The sequence below is a fragment of the Cucurbita pepo genome, chromosome LG01 (genome assembly GCF_002806865.2).
Source record: "Cucurbita pepo subsp. pepo cultivar mu-cu-16 chromosome LG01, ASM280686v2, whole genome shotgun sequence".
Lineage (NCBI taxonomy): Eukaryota > Viridiplantae > Streptophyta > Magnoliopsida > Cucurbitales > Cucurbitaceae > Cucurbita > Cucurbita pepo.
The window spans coordinates 17,548,362-17,566,946 of NC_036638.1; the positions used below are offsets into that span (position 1 = coordinate 17,548,362).

Genomic DNA, 18,585 nt, shown 5'->3' on the forward strand with positions numbered 1-18,585 from the left:
ATCTTACATTTGACTTTGAATAGCATAAACTGAAAAGTAGTGGAACCATTTATCAAACAAATTCCCATAAAATAGCAAGTGGTCAAAGACAGGTGGAACAATATTCAACCTACATTTTTGTAAGTTTGACTCTGTGTTTGTGTAGTATAGTTATGGTCTGAGACATAAATTCATGTAGCCAAAAAAAATTAAGTTTTAAGAACTTGTTTTTATTTTGGAAATTTTGGTAAGAATTCAAATGTTTTGAGAAAGAAATAGGAAATTTGTTGTCGAGAATTAAGTGGACATCGAACGAAAATGACACTGGGTCGTGTCCCTTGAGTTGGATGTTGAAATATAGGGTTGGGCTCGTACATGGTATGCAGAAATGACTTGACACACGAGACTTTATATATACCTCAATTGGATGGATGGATTTAGAGAGGTTTTGATTATAAAGTTGTCTTAGGAATTGATTCTCGATAAACATGTTTAAACAAGATGCAAAGGTTAATGACAGCCAAAAACTCAAAAGAGTATCATGAGGCATTAAGGAAAAGCGATCATTTATGGCTACTGGAACAGTTTATCATTTAACTGGGGTTTGAAACCAAACTTCTCCTCGGGAGGATAGATGGGTCGATTCAGGTGAGATCTAATGTAGATCCAATTTTCTATTTACTCGTGGGATCTGGGCGGTTCGGGGGAACACCTCGGCTCCTCTCTTCTTGAGAATCCATACATCCCTTATCAGTATATGGACAGCTATCTCTTGAGCACAGGTTTAGGTTCGGCCTCAATGGGAAAATAAAACGGAGCACCTAACAATGTATCTTCACAGATCAAGAACTATGAGATCGCCCCTTTTATTTTGGGGTGACGGAGGGATCGTACCATTCGAGCATTTTTTTCATGTTTTTCTCGGAGGTCTGGAGAAAGCTCGAAATCGAAAGGAAGAACGTGAAATTCTTTTTCCGTAACAAAATCATCTACCAAAGCTCTCTAGCTCTTGGAGATAAGAAGGGGCAAGGAATTTCCATTGCATGGAAATGAATATTGGTTGGACAAATAAAGATGCCTTCAAGAGCACCATTGAAGGTGCAAATTCATGTTCATACATCTGTTCTAAACAGTAAGTCAATATACACCAACCATACATTATACAATCTTGAATCTTTACTTGAATTTCATACAAAAATTATATATTTAAGACTTAGATCAACTTATCATCTTCGCTTTAGGGTTTATGCAAATGGTGGGTGAGGAAAGTGATGTCTTCTCTTTTCCTAAAGGAAAAAGATACCGTCTTTGTTGAATCGTTCATCTCGCTCATCAAATGTTAAGACTCTATATTGGGATTTTATCGATGAAACAAATTATGGGAACTTGGGTTCGGATTCTAAATCCTGAACGTGGGTTGATATAGTTTCATGTAGCTCCCAAGATTAATGTATTCATAACTTGAGATAAACAAGCCCTCGTAAGCAAATATAAGTTTGATTTCAAATTATGAAAACTTGGGTTATTGTAACAAAAGGTTCGGTTTCTGAATTCTAAATGTGGGTTTATATAGTTTCATGTAACTCTCGAGATTAACGTATTTATAGCTCGAGATAAGCAAACCCTAGCAAGCAAATATGAGTTTAATTTCTTAACTTTACACGTGCGAACGAGTTATCTCCTAGAGAAAGTAGAAGCTCGCTCTCACAACGTTCTCCCACTCGCTTTCTTTTCCCATCCCTCTACTTTTCAAGAATCTAAACTCTCCAAAGTTATACAAGGAACCATCCAACTCCTGCCAGCTTACAGCAACTCAAGATTCCATTTTGCCAATTCAAATCCAAGCAAGTCTCCACGAGCTCACTGATATGTTTCCTTTTCAAGCACAGAACTCTCCATATTCTCTGAAAGGTGCAGAACATTTCCCACCAGCCAGCTAAAAGTTAGAATTCAAAAGCTTGGCCTCATTTTTCTATGTATACAATTCAAAAAACCACTTTATCTTTGGCGAATCAAAAGCAGGGAAGAAAGAAAGTAAGATAAAACAGCCTTTGTCCACATGAAATTGATGTTCAAAGTCATGGACTATTATACAGCTTGGTATACGAGAGAGAAACGATGAAAATACCCTGAAAAGTTATTGAGATAAAGTGGTACCAGCCTAATTATGAGATCCCACATTAGTTAGAAAGAGGAACAAAACATTTTTTATAAAACCGTGAGGCTAACAGCGATATGTAACGAGTTAAAGCTGACAATATCTGCTAGCGATAGACTTGGACTATTACGCTACTACAATCATTCTTCCTACTTCATCGGCCAAAAGCAAGCTCTAAAAATCAAACCTAACCAATAACATTAGGACTCAAAAGCGCCGGAAAGTCTCAAGTCGGCGGCCGCCCACTTAGCGGCGGCTTCGTTGCTAGTGGTAGGGAACACCAAAACTAAGGATGAAAAGTGGGTTGTGGGGTTATCTTTCCGGGAAGTTTCATGATTTCGTTGGAAAAGGGTTGCTGTCGTTCTCTCATCTTTCTTTTTAGTGGGGATTTGCTTTTGATTGTAGTGGAGATCTGGAGGAATCTCCAAGGACCAAGGGAAAGGCCGAGATGTGTTTGTTTTTATCTTTCCCCACTTTCTTTCAGTGCATTTTTTTTAGAGCTTTAAATGGGTTAATGATTAGAGGCAAAGACAAAGCTCTATAACTGAGAAACTGCAGTTTTTGGTACAATGAATGTGGATGTTTTTCTTCTCTTCAACCTACTTAATGGGGTGCTCTGTAATGGAAGTAAAGCAAATGAAGGTTTGCCAACTCAATGGAGAGATGAGTCTTGAAGTCTAAGACAGAAACCTGATCTCTTCACTTTCAAAGTGACATTCAGTCCTGGCCTGGCCTATCTAGTTGCTTATATAGTGTAGCTTGGTTCATTTTACCCCTAAATCATCATAGAATTTGGATCATACAAGTTCTTGAAAAAGAAGTATCAGTCGAATCAAATCGAATCAAAACATCAAATCAAATGGTTGGTCTCTTCCACAAAAGTTAGAAAACTGGGCATCACCACCTGACTTTCCAACCTTGTAAAGGTAAGTAAAAAGAAACACGGGGCATTTTCTTTTTTCTACTACAACATTATATGGAGGTAAGATTCAAACCTCTAACCTTTTATTCAATAACATGTTTTAACCGGTTCACTTAGGCTCCAGGAAAGAACCATTCTGGAAAAAGAATGAGAAAGTTAATGAGAAAAGTTTCCACATGTTACACAACTCAAGGATACTCCTGCAACATACAATACAAAATGTTGAATGTACAGTTCAGCAAAATACAGGAAGGATGGAAGATGTTTCAACTTTTAACCCACAACTCCTTCCCAGGAGAAAGAAAGAGGAAAAATGGAAGAAATAAACTCTACAAAAACAATGAATCTGGTGCAAATTTAAAGAATCATCAGCTCTATTTTATTGGGGAACGAGATAAATCACAATATAATTTGGGTATGAAACTATGGTTTAACCTATGGGATCCAAGTATTACCCCAATGTCAAGTAATGACGACCATTTAGTTCTTTCTCTGACAATATGTTGAACACGATTATGGCCGCCATGGCCTCCAGACCGACCTGAAGAAAACAGCCGACGATTGTAATGCTAGTTTAGTCGTCTCTCCCTGAGTAGAATATTCATACTTTGCAGGTGAAATGGTGGTTGAAGAAAAGAATCATCCAAGATGTGTCTAAAGTTCCTCTTTGCTGAACTTATTCCAGGCTTCCTGTTTCAATGTAAGAAAAATTTGACGGTAATACGACAGTTAAAACAAGTAAAACTAGTAATTGAATTAGACTTCGAATCTAAAAGCAGTCATAAATTGATCAGCCAATTCTTGGTACAAGTAAAATGGGAAGAATAGTCATCAATCAAAATCATTTGTTTCTTTCTTTCTCCTAGGATTGTTATATTTTCACATAGAAACATTCCAAAGAGGAAATCATCAAGTAGTCTCTAATTCTATACATAATCAGCATCTGCATTGGAGAGTTGAAGCTCCATGAAATTTTTAATTAAAAACAAATAACCCAGTTCTCTACATGTAAACAAACTTGAAAGATCGTATGCCTTCATCGTTTAGAAATCAGAAACCAAGTTGAGATGCAGGCTCGAAACTAGGATGCTAAATAGTGGGAAAAAAAAAAGAGGTGAAAATGATAATATTTTCAAGTCACCTTGAGAATATCAAAAACCTTCTCTGCGGTATATTTCTGTTCNATTAAGTGGACATCGAACGAAAATGACACTGGGTCGTGTCCCTTGAGTTGGATGTTGAAATATAGGGTTGGGCTCGTACATGGTATGCAGAAATGACTTGACACACGAGACTTTATATATACCTCAATTGGATGGATGGATTTAGAGAGGTTTTGATTATAAAGTTGTCTTAGGAATTGATTCTCGATAAACATGTTTAAACAAGATGCAAAGGTTAATGACAGCCAAAAACTCAAAAGAGTATCATGAGGCATTAAGGAAAAGCGATCATTTATGGCTACTGGAACAGTTTATCATTTAACTGGGGTTTGAAACCAAACTTCTCCTCGGGAGGATAGATGGGTCGATTCAGGTGAGATCTAATGTAGATCCAATTTTCTATTTACTCGTGGGATCTGGGCGGTTCGGGGGAACACCTCGGCTCCTCTCTTCTTGAGAATCCATACATCCCTTATCAGTATATGGACAGCTATCTCTTGAGCACAGGTNCAAAGTTATACAAGGAACCATCCAACTCCTGCCAGCTTACAGCAACTCAAGATTCCATTTTGCCAATTCAAATCCAAGCAAGTCTCCACGAGCTCACTGATATGTTTCCTTTTCAAGCACAGAACTCTCCATATTCTCTGAAAGGTGCAGAACATTTCCCACCAGCCAGCTAAAAGTTAGAATTCAAAAGCTTGGCCTCATTTTTCTATGTATACAATTCAAAAAACCACTTTATCTTTGGCGAATCAAAAGCAGGGAAGAAAGAAAGTAAGATAAAACAGCCTTTGTCCACATGAAATTGATGTTCAAAGTCATGGACTATTATACAGCTTGGTATACGAGAGAGAAACGATGAAAATACCCTGAAAAGTTATTGAGATAAAGTGGTACCAGCCTAATTATGAGATCCCACATTAGTTAGAAAGAGGAACAAAACATTTTTTATAAAACCGTGAGGCTAACAGCGATATGTAACGAGTTAAAGCTGACAATATCTGCTAGCGATAGACTTGGACTATTACGCTACTACAATCATTCTTCCTACTTCATCGGCCAAAAGCAAGCTCTAAAAATCAAACCTAACCAATAACATTAGGACTCAAAAGCGCCGGAAAGTCTCAAGTCGGCGGCCGCCCACTTAGCGGCGGCTTCGTTGCTAGTGGTAGGGAACACCAAAACTAAGGATGAAAAGTGGGTTGTGGGGTTATCTTTCCGGGAAGTTTCATGATTTCGTTGGAAAAGGGTTGCTGTCGTTCTCTCATCTTTCTTTTTAGTGGGGATTTGCTTTTGATTGTAGTGGAGATCTGGAGGAATCTCCAAGGACCAAGGGAAAGGCCGAGATGTGTTTGTTTTTATCTTTCCCCACTTTCTTTCAGTGCATTTTTTTTAGAGCTTTAAATGGGTTAATGATTAGAGGCAAAGACAAAGCTCTATAACTGAGAAACTGCAGTTTTTGGTACAATGAATGTGGATGTTTTTCTTCTCTTCAACCTACTTAATGGGGTGCTCTGTAATGGAAGTAAAGCAAATGAAGGTTTGCCAACTCAATGGAGAGATGAGTCTTGAAGTCTAAGACAGAAACCTGATCTCTTCACTTTCAAAGTGACATTCAGTCCTGGCCTGGCCTATCTAGTTGCTTATATAGTGTAGCTTGGTTCATTTTACCCCTAAATCATCATAGAATTTGGATCATACAAGTTCTTGAAAAAGAAGTATCAGTCGAATCAAATCGAATCAAAACATCAAATCAAATGGTTGGTCTCTTCCACAAAAGTTAGAAAACTGGGCATCACCACCTGACTTTCCAACCTTGTAAAGGTAAGTAAAAAGAAACACGGGGCATTTTCTTTTTTCTACTACAACATTATATGGAGGTAAGATTCAAACCTCTAACCTTTTATTCAATAACATGTTTTAACCGGTTCACTTAGGCTCCAGGAAAGAACCATTCTGGAAAAAGAATGAGAAAGTTAATGAGAAAAGTTTCCACATGTTACACAACTCAAGGATACTCCTGCAACATACAATACAAAATGTTGAATGTACAGTTCAGCAAAATACAGGAAGGATGGAAGATGTTTCAACTTTTAACCCACAACTCCTTCCCAGGAGAAAGAAAGAGGAAAAATGGAAGAAATAAACTCTACAAAAACAATGAATCTGGTGCAAATTTAAAGAATCATCAGCTCTATTTTATTGGGGAACGAGATAAATCACAATATAATTTGGGTATGAAACTATGGTTTAACCTATGGGATCCAAGTATTACCCCAATGTCAAGTAATGACGACCATTTAGTTCTTTCTCTGACAATATGTTGAACACGATTATGGCCGCCATGGCCTCCAGACCGACCTGAAGAAAACAGCCGACGATTGTAATGCTAGTTTAGTCGTCTCTCCCTGAGTAGAATATTCATACTTTGCAGGTGAAATGGTGGTTGAAGAAAAGAATCATCCAAGATGTGTCTAAAGTTCCTCTTTGCTGAACTTATTCCAGGCTTCCTGTTTCAATGTAAGAAAAATTTGACGGTAATACGACAGTTAAAACAAGTAAAACTAGTAATTGAATTAGACTTCGAATCTAAAAGCAGTCATAAATTGATCAGCCAATTCTTGGTACAAGTAAAATGGGAAGAATAGTCATCAATCAAAATCATTTGTTTCTTTCTTTCTCCTAGGATTGTTATATTTTCACATAGAAACATTCCAAAGAGGAAATCATCAAGTAGTCTCTAATTCTATACATAATCAGCATCTGCATTGGAGAGTTGAAGCTCCATGAAATTTTTAATTAAAAACAAATAACCCAGTTCTCTACATGTAAACAAACTTGAAAGATCGTATGCCTTCATCGTTTAGAAATCAGAAACCAAGTTGAGATGCAGGCTCGAAACTAGGATGCTAAATAGTGGGAAAAAAAAAAGAGGTGAAAATGATAATATTTTCAAGTCACCTTGAGAATATCAAAAACCTTCTCTGCGGTATATTTCTGTTCAATACTGGCACCTTTCTGTTGAACCTTATCCGGATGAATGCACAAGACTGCCTTCCTATAAACCTTTTTAACTGAGGAAGAAGTAATCATATCTGTCAATGAAACTGGTTCCCAACCACAACCGGACCAGAGAACCTAATCAGCAGTAGAATGGAGATTAATTAGCATGCTAATAACTGAATCTATGCTGTTTGCAAATTAATGGCAGAAAATCTGGGATGGTTGATCCAAAGTTAGAGTTCGATCTGGTAAAAATATACTGCGATATGATCATCAGGAGCAACTAGCCCATACTTCCTTACGTATATAACTGGATCAAGAGGTTCTGAATGTCCATTTATACACACACATTAATAAACGAAAAATATTGTTTAGATAAAAACAGACCACAGTCCAACCCCTGGGAACAGAACCAGAGGACCACAGTCAAATGTGATGCAATGTCAGGCAAGTAAGAGTGTTACATTTTACAGTAGTACCAAACTATAAATGATTGTTTTAAGCCTTTTTGTATCCTCTCGAGGTGTCTTAATTGAATCATGTTTCCAGTATTAACTTGTGTACTGACGAAGCCAAAAAGAAAATTTAATGCATTTTAGTTACCTTGGTTTTCCATTATTCTCAATAGCAGCCTAGACTCTTCCTAAATCCCAAGTCTTTACTATCTCAGAACCCTACAGAATGCATCATAAAGCAATTCCAAAAGTGAAAAGTTTCTTCTCCCCGTGAAAAATTAAAAGGGAAATACAAGCAGCTTAAGATTCCTAAATCTTTTAAGAATAAATCTTCAACCCTTCTCTTGGACCTCTCCTCTTCTTCTGCGCAGCTCCTTTCCCTCCATATGTAGTCTAATTCCAAGTTAGCCACTATAGACAGCTGGTATCTTTCCAATAATGCTTGGGATCTTCAGCTGAGAAGAGGTTTAATAGATATAAAATTAGAGGAATGAGTAAGCCTCGCTGTTCTGCTCCAAGATCCCAGTCAAGCCAATGATTTGATTTGTTGGACAGCAGACCCATTTGAGGTATTCTCAGTGAAATCGGCCAAAAAAGTTCACCATCTTAGGAATCCATGTCTCACTTTCTCAGAGAGTTGATTTGGCAAGGAAATAGTACAAAAAAAAAAAAGACAATTTTTTTTGGTTGATACCTAGCCCATGGGAGCTTGAATACTATGGATAGGGCTCAAAAGAGAAATCCAGATCTAGCCGTGTCTCTATCTATGTGTTTGACGTGTAAAAGCAATGCTGAAACTAGTGACCAGTTCTTTCACTATCCTTTTGCGCAGAAAGGTAGGAATTACATCTGCAATCACTTTGATTGTGCTTGGTGTCCTCCTAAAAAGAATGAAGATGGGCTTTTAGACTTAATTTCAGGATGGTGGTTAAAAAAAAGTAAAATCGTTTGGACAAAATCTAGAGCTCTTCTTTCATTCCTTCGGAAAGAAAGGAGTTATGCATGTTTCTCAGATAAAGTACACTTTTGTTAACTTTTGTGGGCACCTTCAGTATACAGCCACAATTGGAATGCTTTACACATAATCTTTTGTAATATTCCCTCTGCCCTCATTTTTTCTTTTTTTTTTTATTGGAGGCCTCTGTTTGATCCTACTTTGCACACGCTAGGATCCCTCATCCCTAAGGCTTAGGTTGTCTTCTGTTTTGGTGTGTATGTATCCTCAATTCTAATTAAAAAAAAATAAGAAAGAAGCAAAAATAGAAGAAAAAAAAAGGGCAATAGGTTAGGAGCAGAATGAAAGAGAAAAATTAGAACCAAGAAACACACATATTGCAATGATGATAACAGTGCACGCATGTTTCCTTCCTTCCCTGCAGCCCAGCGCTTGATAGCAACATCTAAAGACTCGGCAATCCTCTGTCAAAGTAAACAAAATTGGCAGTAAACCAACCAAGCCTTTGGATTTAACCCAAATGAGAACTATACTTGTAAGACAAAAGACTAATATGGCAATTTAATACTAACACACTTCTCTTCTTGCTCGTGCAGTGTTTGAAAGTCACGTTGATTCAAATCAGCCACTGCTCTTGCCTGAGAATCAATTTGAACTACTTTCAATTCAATGACAAAAACATCCAGCAAAGAAGAGAAATCTAGCTTCTTATAAGGTACCCCAAATGTAACAAAGAAGGAAGAAGAAGAAAAGAGAAACACTAACTGCACGCTCTTGGGTCCTTTGTAGACGACCCAATCTGGCTCTTCTTCTTTCTTCACTCTCTCCCTCAACTTCATCAAAATGTCCAAATAAAGGAGCATCTACCATGAGAAAAAGGAGGGATGGGGAAAATCAGAATTTAAAAAATTGGAGGGAAAAAAAAAAAACAGATGAGAAAATAGTGTTCATTTGCATATAGTCGTAGCTAAAGCAGCACTTCATGGTATATCACCTCCAAAAACCGATGTAAGATCATCCACAAGATTTAGAGCAGAAGAAGATTTCTTTATGTTGGATGAGGCTGCAAAAGAAGTTCCTTTCGGTATTTCAGGTGGTTTGTTGTACTTAGGAACGTCAAATAGAGGATCCTGAAAAATAACCCCACAACATTTACAGAACTATCAATCCAGTAGTTTAGGATACTGATAAACAAATACAATATTGCTGCAAGTGCAACAAATTTTCATATTCTTTTTTCTTTTGTGAAAAATTCGATGGTGTTGAATGCGTCTCACCGGAGTTGTTGTTCGTGACCTTGGAACACTCTTTGATCGAGGACCTGCATTGAAAAAGGAGTCCAGATCGTCTACAGTATTTTGATGATTTACTCCTGCAGCATGTGCATCTTTACCATTTCTATTCACTGTGTACGTTGAGGCATTGACTTTTCCCATTGCAAAGTTCTCCAATTCATCTATAGGAGAGGAAGAGGAACTCTTAACTGCACAGAGCATCTCGATATTGTCAAATTATGATGAGATTGGACATCAATATTTATGAATATAAGGAAGCTGAAGCACCTTTATCTGCCTTTTGCCCTGGCTTTGGTATTGGAGGAACCCTGAATGGTGAGGAAGAATTTGACGGGCTGTCAAATTTTGTGCCTCCAGAACTACTGAACTTACTAATTTCCTCCAACGGATTTAAAAAAGCCTTAGACGAACTAAAAGTTGGTATTGACGTTGATTCTAGTTCTATGAAAGGATCTTTGGCTGAACCGAAAGTTGATTTAGTTGGATGAGAAGTTGATTGCTGGGTCAGATTGTCCAGAATGCTCGCTCTGGTCAAATGAATAAAAATAGAATGCATCAGTTTTACAAGTACTCACACGTACGAAAAAAATAGAAATGCTCGAATAGAGACATCATGATGGAAGTCACCAAGTGAACAACACCATAGAGAGTTTGGCAAAAAGGGAACATAGAGAATACAGAAAATAGATTTCTGCAACAATCAAGAATATTCTTTTTCCTATTGAAGAGCGTTTCTGTTGCTGCACCATAAGATGAATTGTTAAGCCATCATGGTATTCAATAGCAGAAGCGATATTATCGGTTTCATTCCAGTAAGATAGTTTGTACTTTGTTAACAACACAATACAATGCTGTTGATTGGAGAGGAACGTTAAGCTAGCATTAATTCACCTCATAAGGAGAAACAAATGGAAGCATGCTAGTATAGATCACTTGAGGTAAGTAAAGAAAGTCGAAAACATGGGAACCAAAACAAGGAAATTGGCTTAGTTGTACGCATTTTATTATAGCTAATCTTACAGTGTAAGGAATGAAATTGTTATTTCATTATAGGTGCACCCGGTAGCTTCCAATATGAATTGTAAGAAACTAGAAATACACAATAAATTAAGCTAAATTCTACGTCAATCTTTTCCTATGTTCAATCCACACCCGACAATGGTAGAGCAAACTCACCAACAAGAAGAAGAAATCAAACCACATTTTTCTGGTACCAACAGCGTAATGTAGAGAGCTATGCAGGATGATACATTGATTATACCTATTAGTTCGAGATTTGCCATTGCCAAAGCCAGAAATCAATTCATCAAAAGTGGCTGCATTATTATTTGCTGCCTTTTTCAATGGCTTCGGAATTGTTGTCTTCGCCACATTGCTGCCGAAATTACCAAACAAATCATCAATTTGAGAGTTCTGATTCGTTGATGAGGAGAACGATCGGACCGGATCCTCCGTCTTTGTTGTAACCGAGCTCTTGAATCCGGGAATCCCACCAAAAACATCATCATAAGTTGGATCTGAACTCTTCGACCCAAAAAATATTGAATCGTAATCAAAAGAAGACGGAGAACTTCCGGAATGCCCCGAATGTTTCGTTGGCTGATTGAGACTCCCAAGAAAATCACCATAATCATCAAGCCCCCCGGGCTTAGTGTTTTTCTGAAAAGATACGTCACCAAAGCCAGAATCGAACGAGGAATTGCCATTCAAACCCGAATTATACCCGGATTTCGGAGACTGGAAGGTGTTTGAGGAAGTGGATGCCTTCGATGCAGCCATTGGAGCCGATTTTCCTTGCGGCTTCAATCCAAATCTTTCCGTCAATACCCCAAAATCGTCCATCGCAGGCGTAATCACAAAATTGGAACAGTGGGGATCACAGATTCAGGCTCGAATTTCCGATTCTGTAGATCTCAACAAAAAGGTCTCTAGAGTAAGCGTGAGAATTTTTCTTCCTCTTAAAGCAAACCCAAAATTCTTCAAAGCAAAAGCAAGCAGGAAAACAGCATAAAACTGGAGCCGGAGAAAGGCGGATCCAAAAAACGGGATCGCTTGATTACTGTTCTTCAAAACAAATTCTAAGGTGGGAAAGGGCAAAGAATTAATGAAGAAAATAATTGAACCATAAACATTAAAGAAGCTTGAAATCCAGAATGAGAAATTACCGCACGAATAAATTGAGTGGAAGCCACGCGGCAAACACCAACTCTCCTTTTCCCTCCCTTCGTCATGTCGATTCATTATTTAAGTCAAGGTCTTTGACTTTTCCTAACAAATCATTCATTTTAAACAATTTAAATTTAAAAGTTTTTTCTTTATATTTTATTTGAGATTAGAAACATTAAAATAAATATAGTTAAATTTATCTTGGATGGAATGTTTGTTTCAAATGAAAATAAAATTAATATTCTCTAAAACAAAAAAAATTGTACTTTTAAGTTTGAAAATTTTACATTTTTGTCCCTAAACCAAAAAATATATATATAATACAGCAACTATTTGCTAACTAGACTATTTGCTAACTAGACCTTCGAGTTTAGAAAATTACGTTAGTTTTTTTTCTTTCTTCATCCGTTCCCTCCTTCACATAGAGTTATGGCTGATATGGCAACGTACAAGACTTTAGTAATTTTTGTGTAGAGCTATGACTGATATGGCAACATACAAGACTTTAGTAACTTTCGTGTAGAGATATGGCTGATATGGCAACGTACAAGGCTTTAGTCACTGCTATTGTAAAGCATATCTCCAATGTTGGATTTGAACTCACCAATATAATTTGGTCGCAGGATGTTGGTCCAGTGTCAATAAATATTGTCCATTTTGGCTTCTTGTGTATTGCAACCTCATGGTTTTAAAATCAGCTTGCTAAGAAGAAATTTCCACTTTTATAAGAATGTTCTGTTCCCCTCTCCAACCGATATGAGATCTCACAATCCACCCACCCTGAGAGTCCAGCGTCCTCGCTGGCACACCGCTCGATGTCTAGCTTTAATATCATTTGTAACAGCCCATGTAAGAAGTTCTTTCTCCTCGTCAATATTATTAGAAATGAAAGAGAGAGGGTCAGACACATTTGAGTTACGAAATCTGATTTCGATGGTTCAAGTGTTCGTTTTCTAGACAAAGTCTAGGGCAATTTCTCATTAACCAAATAAAAAAGTGTTTAAAGACAGTGGAGTTAACACCATTGTTAATGTTATGATTGTAATAAACTGTTCTCACGGCCCCCTCCTAATACCAAAACAAAAACACGACTACTCAGCACCAGAGGGTGCAGCGGCAGGAGGCTAGGGGGTAAAAGAAAACCTAAAAAACAAAGCCGTTGCTGTCTGAAGAGCTTAGTTTCTTTCCATCTCAGTGCCTTTTGGCTCTAGATTCAGATTTAGAAAGTGCGCCACCTGAAAGCTTGTTCAACTCATACAGCAGTCCAGCGGAGAACAAGAAACTGCAGCAGAGGTAAATAATAATGCTTTGAAGTTAGAGTTCCAAGATACTCAAAATTTTGGTCCAATCAATAGTGAATCTTATTGTTCTGATAGAACTTGCTGTTCTACTTCATAATATAATAGCTATTATTGATCTCAATATTTGAAGAAACAAATGTCTTGGATTGGTCCCTTTCTCTTCGAAATTACTATTTCAATTCGTGTCTTGCACGTTACGCCATGATAGGATCAGTTTTTAGCCTTATGATGATAACTTTTGAATCTTTACGAGGTCTTTATTATTTTTTGTAGTGGTTCCTTCTACGTTCTTTCTCCAAGGGATAGTAGCTATGAAAAACAGTTTAAAAAGGATGTGGATAAGTCAGAATACCATGTTGTGATGCAAACTCTATGAACAGTGCTTGCAGCAATCAATGCAACTGCTTCTGCTACAATGACTGCAAATGAAAAGTAAATGGTTAGTTAATTCTTATTCATCTCCAAGGAATTGGAAAATGTGGGCACAATGCTGCTGTTCATAATAATTTATAGTCTACTGAATTAGCGTGCATAAAGGTTCTTGACAAACATCAACGAAAATTTATTTGAAATGAAATAACATAAACGAAAAGAGCATCTTAATCCACAAAGTTTGAACCTTTCTAGATCCTTTTTAATCAACTTCCAGTTCCAAATTAAATCAAATGAATTCTATTGGCAGACATTACAACAGCGTATATTACGGTCTTTTGACATTCTTCAAAGAGTAGGCTCTGGTACAAAATCAGGACTCGAGAGAGTACTAGTTTAAACAATGAAATTGTCGTTTCATTTCATGTGTGATTGACGAATCAAGGAGAACATGATTTACAAACATCCAACCAATAGCATAATCAAAGCCAAGATGAAGATACAAATAATTATTTTAAAAAAATACAAAACTACAGACATAGGTCCATACAGATTCTTTCAACTCGCTCGCGACAATCATCAACATACAAACGCACAAAGGATTTGACTATTGGAACTTAGCCACTCAGTAAATATCATAAGAATACATTGTAGCTTCCATGAATGTCAACCTCCCCCAGAATGTCATGATTAGCTACTAAACCTAATAACTATGAACATTTAAAGAGAACAGATAGGTTTTGCTGGAGATAATTATAAAATAAATGAAAAATATATATCAACTCTGCAGCACTAGTATTAGAGAAACTTATTAGGCAGAAAAATATGTGAAGTCAAGAGCACGAGTCATTAAACTTACCAGCTCCCCATCCAGTTCGCATGCCACATGTTTCCTGGAAGTTTCCTAAGAACTGAAATAAATAAATCAAGAAAATGCAAATTATCGTGCTGAATCAACAATTTCAGCTGAGAAGCATAAATTAAATATAAATTGAGCTCATAAACTGCATCTTCATGCTGTAACGAAAGCAACAAATTTGGTCTTGAGTTCAATCTTCTGTTCGTACGCTAATGTATGCAACAATCGGCACGTAAGCATAACTTGCCTTTGATCCATAAAATAAAACTGATTCCATTACGTTTGACAGAAAAACCAAGTCCAAAATGTCACAATTATATCTAATCTGGAAGATTTCTTACAAAACCAGAGAGAACTAAAAGCACAAAAATGGGAACTCCAGCGCTACAAGAAAGGAGGCTAGAAATAAAAACAAAGGAATATTGAAGAAATCTTTGTAAGTTGTAAATCAATTTGACGCAAAATGAAAGTCACGAAATATGCAATTGAATTTCATTTAGAGAATATCACTGATCAGTGTCTATGTATTGACAAAATGCGTTATAGAGATGTATGCAACGGGATCAACTACTGATAAAACTTGAATTATTTCATAAAGTTTCTGTAAATTCCCCATCCAGAAAAGGCCACCGGGTCCAGAAATAACGCAAGGATAAAATGCATCTACAAGTTTTTGAAGCTGGTATAAGAATAAAAGAGCGTTCGAACTCACGGTTAGAAGCACTAGAAATAGAAGAGAACTAATGAATCCTCCAAGTATGGTAAACAGCTCCGAAGAAGCCAATTTTCCTCTATACATCTCTTGAAGTGAAAGAATGACAGTGAACAGAAGAAATGAGTAAAGCATGGAACTCCCAGACCCCGCCATGGCCTTCAATAGTCACAAACACAAAAACGTCATAACCAATAGTCAACTACCAAACCACGAGTAATTACAGCAACAGAAATCACAAACCAGCCAAAAAAAAAAACTAGATCAGTGATTAAAATGAAGAACAATTGGCACTAACTGAGAATGCATAATCCAGAGATTCAAATGTAAAACAATAACAAAAGGAACATAGAAAATGCGGATCCGAAACAACATGGATAATGAACATCTCAGTTTCATTGGAAGTAGACGATTAGTTCAAGATAACCTAGTTATAAGAATCGACTAATCAGCATTAATCCAAGTCGTGCAAAGATAGATAATCTGAAGCAAAAACCAATAGAAGATGCAATTCAGTTCAAATTCCACTCAATGGGATCGAAAGAACGGTAAATTTTAGATCAAGATCATGATTTCCTCCACAACAAAATGGATCGAAGGAGTGGTAAGCAAATACCTCTCAAGCAGCAGCTCTATCGCAAAGGCTTTCGGTTCCTCCTTCGATTGACGGTCTATGTTATGTCGTATACCGTTCTGGCAAACCTGCGTCTAAATACATCAAACGGTGTCGTATCAATTTTTGTATTAAAAAAAATTAATTTTCAATTTTATAAATCCATTTAGATCTCTCATTAAAATTTCATTTTAAAATCATTAATATATAAAACTTCTCTAAATAAAAATATTAAAATCAAACAAGTTAGCAACAGTTTTTTATTAATATAAATATCTTTTTTTAATTTTATTGAGGTGATTTGAAAATTTAAATTTGGGCGAGATAAGATATTATTTCAATATTAGAATAATACAACTTTTTTAGGGAAGAATTCAAATGATCGAGATTTTATAGCTTAACCTAGAAACCAATATAATTTCATAGTAACTTAGTTCGTCATCAACTGACCTCAAAATAGTCTAAATGTTAGAGCAAACTTCTACTAAACTCGATCACTTGACGATGGGGTGTAGGAGGTCTTTTTTAGCGCATCTTTTTCATATCGATCAAGCGGGTTATACTATTCCACTTTAGCTCACCTAATGATGAGAGAGGATCTAGATTTGTCAGCAAACGATGATGATGTCCACTCCAAGCTAGATGCACATAACGAAAGGGAACTCTCGCGATGAAGAAAGAATTTCCTTCGTAATTAAGCAACATCCTTTAAGTAGGGGTGCGTTGGGCTGCTGACGAATAATAGGTAACCCCACCCCAGACATAGTTAATGAGTCGTATAACAGACGACCATTTCGTACGTTTCTGAGGGCACTTCAGTCAGCTGCAGGCGCCCGATAGACAAGATTCAACAGCATAGATTGAGAACCATTTTCGATCGAGAAATCTATAAATTGATTTATCTTTTTTAATATCCATTAAAAAATAAATATTCTAATTTCTATCAAATGACAGTATACAACCATTTTCTCTTTCACTTTTGATGAGAAAAAGAAACTGAACTATTTACTATAAGGACCAAATTTTCTATATCTGTACAGTGATTTACAAACCTCATTGAATTGAGATGAAGTTGAAGGTGTGGCTATGGCTGTGGCTTCAAAGGGCCTTCTGATCAAGCCTTTCATTCCAGTTCAGGCACCGAATCAAGCTGCGAAACCAATCACCAGTTTGGTCAGACTTGTTTACTGTTGGGAGTGGATGCCTGCTCATGGATATCTTAACAGAATCTCCTCTTGAGAGTTGCTGCCTTCTCTTTCCATCGAACGAAACCCACGCATTACTTCGGGCGTCCTCGGGAATCTGTCAATACAAGTAGAGTCATCCATGGTTAAAACGATAAGCTGTAAGAAGCTAAAGAAGTATGCATCTGATCCCTGTGTCACGTTAATATGTGAGGTTGAGGAGATATTTGAATCTTGTAGATTAAAGAACTTAAGGGAATGTATGTATGAATTAACACGAGCTTGTATCGATATTCGATAGCATTGTTCTAAATGAATCACCTTTAACTCGAGTCGTGCTGAGTCGGGAAGTATAACTGGTCTAAATGAGAGAGAATGGGGACAGANTATGCAACGGGATCAACTACTGATAAAACTTGAATTATTTCATAAAGTTTCTGTAAATTCCCCATCCAGAAAAGGCCACCGGGTCCAGAAATAACGCAAGGATAAAATGCATCTACAAGTTTTTGAAGCTGGTATAAGAATAAAAGAGCGTTCGAACTCACGGTTAGAAGCACTAGAAATAGAAGAGAACTAATGAATCCTCCAAGTATGGTAAACAGCTCCGAAGAAGCCAATTTTCCTCTATACATCTCTTGAAGTGAAAGAATGACAGTGAACAGAAGAAATGAGTAAAGCATGGAACTCCCAGACCCCGCCATGGCCTTCAATAGTCACAAACACAAAAACGTCATAACCAATAGTCAACTACCAAACCACGAGTAATTACAGCAACAGAAATCACAAACCAGCCAAAAAAAAAAACTAGATCAGTGATTAAAATGAAGAACAATTGGCACTAACTGAGAATGCATAATCCAGAGATTCAAATGTAAAACAATAACAAAAGGAACATAGAAAATGCGGATCCGAAACAACATGGATAATGAACATCTCAGTTTCATTGGAAGTAGACGATTAGTTCAAGATAACCTAGTTATAAGAATCGACTAATCAGCATTAATCCAAGTCGTGCAAAGATAGATAATCTGAAGCAAAAACCAATAGAAGATGCAATTCAGTTCAAATTCCACTCAATGGGATCGAAAGAACGGTAAATTTTAGATCAAGATCATGATTTCCTCCACAACAAAATGGATCGAAGGAGTGGTAAGCAAATACCTCTCAAGCAGCAGCTCTATCGCAAAGGCTTTCGGTTCCTCCTTCGATTGACGGTCTATGTTATGTCGTATACCGTTCTGGCAAACCTGCGTCTAAATACATCAAACGGTGTCGTATCAATTTTTGTATTAAAAAAAATTAATTTTCAATTTTATAAATCCATTTAGATCTCTCATTAAAATTTCATTTTAAAATCATTAATATATAAAACTTCTCTAAATAAAAATATTAAAATCAAACAAGTTAGCAACAGTTTTTTATTAATATAAATATCTTTTTTT

The 18,585-nt window shown here is 36.8% G+C and overlaps 2 protein-coding genes and 1 long non-coding RNA gene across 7 annotated transcripts; all 3 read right to left on the bottom strand.

The window, feature by feature from the left end:
• Nucleotides 1-1,571: 1,571 nt before the first annotated feature.
• Nucleotides 1,572-4,245, bottom strand: LOC111796988. 2 transcript variants are annotated; one of them, XR_002815464.1, is made up of 3 exons: nucleotides 4,201-4,245; nucleotides 3,140-3,749; nucleotides 1,572-1,883 (listed from the first exon to the last, which is right to left on the bottom strand). It is a non-coding gene; the product is annotated as an uncharacterized LOC111796988 (long non-coding RNA). The 2 variants fall into 2 exon arrangements; XR_002815463.1 differs by lacking the exon at nucleotides 1,572-1,883 and having other exon boundaries at nucleotides 3,124-3,749.
• A 1,864-nt stretch (nucleotides 4,246-6,109) lies between these two features.
• LOC111796981 (auxilin-related protein 2-like) lies at nucleotides 6,110-12,162 on the bottom strand. The gene is made up of 10 exons (XM_023679822.1): nucleotides 12,099-12,162; nucleotides 11,195-12,011; nucleotides 10,201-10,460; nucleotides 9,916-10,121; nucleotides 9,633-9,768; nucleotides 9,404-9,501; nucleotides 9,211-9,276; nucleotides 9,013-9,102; nucleotides 7,187-7,363; nucleotides 6,110-6,735 (listed from the first exon to the last, which is right to left on the bottom strand). The coding sequence occupies exons 2-10, from the start codon at nucleotides 11,773-11,775 to the stop codon at nucleotides 6,700-6,702; spliced, it is 1,650 nt and encodes a 549-aa protein (XP_023535590.1). The 5' UTR covers nucleotides 11,776-12,011; nucleotides 12,099-12,162; the 3' UTR covers nucleotides 6,110-6,699.
• Nucleotides 12,163-13,027: 865 nt separating this feature from the next.
• LOC111810474 (protein KRTCAP2 homolog) lies at nucleotides 13,028-18,384 on the bottom strand. 4 transcript variants are annotated; one of them, XM_023697195.1, is made up of 5 exons: nucleotides 18,305-18,384; nucleotides 17,689-17,847; nucleotides 14,632-14,683; nucleotides 13,753-13,819; nucleotides 13,028-13,381 (listed from the first exon to the last, which is right to left on the bottom strand). In XM_023697195.1, the coding sequence occupies exons 2-5, from the start codon at nucleotides 17,842-17,844 to the stop codon at nucleotides 13,291-13,293; spliced, it is 366 nt and encodes a 121-aa protein (XP_023552963.1). In that variant the 5' UTR covers nucleotides 17,845-17,847; nucleotides 18,305-18,384; the 3' UTR covers nucleotides 13,028-13,290. The 4 variants fall into 4 exon arrangements, with proteins under 4 accessions (XP_023552963.1, XP_023552970.1, XP_023552950.1 ...); XM_023697202.1 differs by lacking the exon at nucleotides 18,305-18,384 and adding an exon at nucleotides 18,116-18,292; XM_023697182.1 differs by lacking the exons at nucleotides 17,689-17,847; nucleotides 18,305-18,384 and adding exons at nucleotides 15,344-15,502; nucleotides 15,960-16,039.
• Between the last annotated feature and the right edge of the window lie 201 nt (nucleotides 18,385-18,585).

Excerpts from the sequence above, each read along its gene's own strand:
- LOC111810474 (XM_023697195.1), bottom strand. The coding sequence starts at position 17,844 with ATGGCGGGGTCTGGGAGTTCCATGCTTTACTCATTTCTTCTGTTCACT. Across the intron at positions 13,820-14,631 it reads GCGAACTGGATGGGGAGCTG|TCATTGTAGCAGAAGCAGTT; the intron begins GTAAGTTTAATG and ends TTTCATTTGCAG. Across the intron at positions 13,382-13,752 it reads AGAGTTTGCATCACAACATG|TTTCTTGTTCTCCGCTGGAC; the intron begins GTATTCTGACTT and ends CCTCTGCTGCAG.
- LOC111796981 (XM_023679822.1), bottom strand. The coding sequence starts at position 11,775 with ATGGACGATTTTGGGGTATTGACGGAAAGATTTGGATTGAAGCCGCAA. Across the intron at positions 10,461-11,194 it reads GGCAAATCTCGAACTAATAG|AGCGAGCATTCTGGACAATC; the intron begins GTATAATCAATG and ends TCATTTGACCAG. Across the intron at positions 9,103-9,210 it reads ACGAGCAAGAAGAGAAGTGT|AGGATTGCCGAGTCTTTAGA; the intron begins GTTAGTATTAAA and ends TTACTTTGACAG.